General features: G+C 46.4%; 1 protein-coding gene across 1 annotated transcript in view; it reads right to left on the minus strand.

Annotated features, from left to right (window-relative positions):
* Positions 1-4,228, minus strand: part of csnk1a1 (casein kinase 1, alpha 1) — a 29,850-nt gene that overhangs the window by 3,576 nt on the left and 22,046 nt on the right. The window contains exons 7-8 of the mRNA XM_015396383.1: positions 3,761-3,878; positions 3,292-3,440 (exon numbers count right to left, since the gene is read on the minus strand). Coding sequence (XP_015251869.1) covers positions 3,292-3,440; positions 3,761-3,878 — 267 coding nt within the window. The remainder of the gene's footprint in view (positions 1-3,291; positions 3,441-3,760; positions 3,879-4,228) is intronic.

Consider the following 4,228-nt stretch of genomic DNA (forward strand, 5'->3'; position numbering starts at 1 on the left):
TCAGTAAAACTAGTATATATCAAAACGGCTTGCCATAGGCTGCTGTGGCCACGATAACGGGATGATTTCTTGACTGGTAGTAGATCAATTAATCTATTTAGGTTAAATCTTAAGTAATTCCTTTTCCCCGCTGGAATTAATGAATCTATTTTCACATATTATTTATATGTGTAATCTGAAAATAATCTCAGAAGTTTGTCATGTTCTGTAAATATAACTAATTAAAAATAAAATGATCCACATCTCGCTCATATTAAACAAACCAAAAACCAGTAATCTCCTATCCTGTCACTGAGTTGTAGAATCCTCTCCCTATAAATACTTAATTCTTTGTGAATTAACTCCGATCATTCTTTAATAAGATCCTCCTCAAACGGACACAAAATGTTTGTTTTTAAAAGCTAATCTGTCTAACGGACCTAGTGAATGATTCATTCTTGTTTTTTTTATGCACAAAATTGGCTGTAAGGAGAGCAGAGCCAGAGGACTCAGAGTTTACTGAGGAAAACCTGCTGCTGACCAGGTTAGCTCTGAGAGGATGTTACTATGGCAACAGAGGATGAGGAAAAAAAGTCAGAGTTTCCCTGATTTCAGGTTGAAATAACGTAGAGTTTTCAGTAAACCTGCTTCTTGAAACGGAGCCCTGAGGAGCTCCTAATAGACCTGCAGGAGATCCAGAACCATCGGCTGACTTCAAGTTGGAGTCAAAGGGAAAGATCCAGAGCAGGAAACAAGTCAACAGGTCTGGAGGAAAACCTGAAACCATTTAGCTTCAAAAAAACCAAACAAGATCTTCAAAGACCTTGAAACCACATAAAAATTCAAACGTTCATAAGAGGCAACAAACCCTTTAGAAACCGTTAGCTCCTGGCCCATAGATGGCGCTAAGCTAACCTTGGTTTGGACCAATGAATTGTTCTCGTAGACGTTACCAAGGATGGAAGGCCTCACAGCCAAAGGAGAACAACAACAGGTCATCATCCAGGTCACAGGTCCCTGCCTGGTACAGCAACAGCCCAGCTGCTGGTAGCAGGATCTACAGCCTGACAGGCAGAGAGGCTTCACCCCTACGGACACAATCAGCCTGCTGCTCCTGGTTCCAACAAACACCCGCTTCAAACTCCACTCTAGACTTGTTAAGCGGTGGACTTCATCAACCTGGAAGGAGAGAAGCTGAGACCAGAGCTGAGTAATAATCCCAGATCTACTGAGGCCACCAGAGCCTCCAGAGATGACGAGAACATTCCTGGAGGACAGGTCCACTACATGTGATGAGTGAAGCTTTAGGTGAGATCAGCCCGTTACAGAGAGAAGACATTTAAAGATCAGAGAGAATGTGGAAGAATCAGCCTAGAATATCTGCTGGAAGGCCCTAATCCAGCCCAACACACAAACACCAGAAAAAAGGGAAATAAAGTTAGTAGTCAAATTCCCCAAGGACGTCTTTGCTTCTACAAGGTCGACCAATTGTCCCTTTTCTTCCCTTCTCTTGTTTGTTTTCCTGATGTTCATCTGATGATCATCAGGTAGAAACTGCCTGGCCCAAAAAGTCACAGCCTGGATTCTGTCCTTAGAGCAGAGGTCTGTAGACCACAGCAGACCATGAGATGATGCAGGAAGCATCTCTGGAGGCGGCCGCTCCCACAGAGCTGCAGCTTAGAAGCTCAAACTCTTCAGTCACTGCTTCAATGACGTCAGTCTACATGTGAACGCTGGGATGGCCAGGACCAGCATCTCCTGAGGAGACAGGAGGCCCCACCAGAAGGTCAACAGCGTGATAGGAGACTCCTCTGGTTTATAAGCCCGCCTCCTATCCTCATCCTCCCTCTAGAAGGCCCCTGAAGGCTGCCTTCTGTCTCCATCCTGTGTTTCAGGGTGCTGCCAGCGGGGGCGCCACGCCCCACGCTGGTTCAGTCAGCCCAGAAAACTCTAAGCTTTATTAACTTCCTACTTCCTGTCTGTCAGAGAGCTGGCTGAACCCATCAGGTCCAGGAGGATCTCCTCCTCTTCCTCATCCAGCATCAGGCCAAAGATCAGGCTTTTAGTTTACTACTAATGATGCTAACTGGCGCTATATAAATAAACTGAATTGAATTGAATTAATTATGGATAAATTAATGACTAACTGATCCAATAACCAATGATTGATAAGCAGCCATTTTCCCTCAAACCAGACCTTTCTCTCTAATCTTTCCAGAACATTAAAGGTTTTAAAGATAAAACTATGTTAATATGGAGGCAGCTGACTGCCTCCATATTAAACTGTCCTGATTTCCACTGAACAGAGACGTAGATCTATCATTAATAGACAGGGTATGTCGCTGCGATATGCTGGCAGTGTGAAGTGGACGCTAACTGTGAGCTAGCTCTCTGTTCCATCAGTCATTTCTTGGTTCTGGTTCCTCTCAGAGGAAGGAAGGCTGGAACTGGAGCTTCTCTCTCCTGGGCTAACTGCTAGCATACAATGTTAGCTCCTCTCTGCTGCGTGGCTAAACGGGTCAGAACTGATCTGTGTTTCTATTAACCAACAGGACAGAGGATCTGGACCCATTTATACTGCTACAGGGTCGCCCTCTGGTGGATGCTAACAGAAACTCCTCCTCAGATGAACCAATAATCAGATGGATCCAATAAGAATCAACCAATGACATCCAGAGAATAATCTGTTTAGATCCTAATCAGAGCTTCAGAATAAGCTGGTTTATCAATCTGAAGCTTTCATCTCTGTCCCTCCTTCTGTTGCATCTTCACTGCATGAGGCTGAAGAACCCAGTCTGACCTAAACCATCTGAAAACGCACTTTATTCATCAACAACATCTGCAGGTATTAAAGCAATACTAGTTCAATAAAGGCTGATATTCTGATCGTCATGATGGAATGTGATGAACCGATGGGATTTAGGGTTGCTAGGCAACGTTCACAGGGAAAATCTAGAAGTAATCCAGATGTTTGGCTACTTTGAAAGCAAACCTTTATCACAGGCAGCCCAGTGATTGGATCTGGAGCGATGGGATAAAAAGTCTGGGCTTAATGACCTATTTGATAAATGGAAGGAAAACATGGGAAAATGCTGAGGACTTGGATAAACGGCTGGATCTGCAGCTAAAACACTGGATGAATCCAGCCCCTCAGCAGCGGCCCACATTTAAAGGAGAGGCCCCTTGGCGTGTGACTTTTTGAGCCAGGCAGAGTCTGTTCCACAGATTAAGGCCTGATGCTGCAGAAAAACTCAATGAATATATGAGCAATTGGTGTCTGTAAAAAACGTCTCTTGGCTGTTTGCTACTAACCTTTCAAGTTAGGCTTGGATTTGTCAGTTTGCTTGCCTGTGGGGGTTTGCGCCTGCTGGCCTTGTCCCCCTGAAGAGGCCCCTTGCTGTGCAGCTTTCTGTTTCAGCATGGTCCAGTCAAACGTGTAGTCGTACTGGTGGTTCAGAGTCCTGCAGAGAGAAAACATCAGGTTACCCTCATTACCTGGAACACCTTCTAGCTGCTCTAGAATCCAGCTTAGATGATCTTAGCCTTGAGCTAAAGGAACCATCGGCGGATCCTCTGATAGGCCACGGGCTTAAAATGGTCCTCGGTTGGAGCCAAGGGACCCAAAGGTGGGTGGCGCGGTCTGACCATCAGCAGGTAGTCTGCACTAACGCCAAGGAAAGCTGGCTGAGGGCCCATTAGAGCAGGTTGGAGCGCAGCAGCTGCTCGTTCAGGTGGAGCATGGCGACCGTGGGTGTAGCGTTACCTTCCTGTTAGGATTTACCTGAAGAGGATGCGGAACAGCTGGCGCAGGTACATGTAGTCTGGAGCCTCTTCGAAGCGCAGCCCGCGGCAGTAGTTCAGGTACATGGCAAACTCTGCTGGGAAACCCTGCAGACACAGTTAGGGAGGGAGGGGGTCAGAACAACGGCCTCTAGGATTATTCACACTGATGGACGGTTCCTCACTCCGGAACCTCCTAGAGGAACCAAAACCCAGAACCCTGGACGGTTCCTCGCTCTGGAACGTCCTAGAGCAGGGGAGTCAAAGTGGTTCCAGAAAGGGCCGTGTGGCTGCAGGTTTTCTTTCCAACCAAGCAATAGCATCAGACTCGTCATCTCATCAAGGGAGTCCAATCTGAACATGATGACTCCAGCCACACATTCCTTTTTGGAACCACTTTGACACCTGTGTCCTAGAGTAACCAAAACCCAGAACCCTGGACGGTTCCTGGCTCCGGAACCTCCTAGAG

Source organism: Cyprinodon variegatus, unplaced genomic scaffold, assembly GCF_000732505.1.
Source record: "Cyprinodon variegatus isolate N-32 unplaced genomic scaffold, C_variegatus-1.0 Scaffold793, whole genome shotgun sequence".
Lineage (NCBI taxonomy): Eukaryota > Metazoa > Chordata > Actinopteri > Cyprinodontiformes > Cyprinodontidae > Cyprinodon > Cyprinodon variegatus.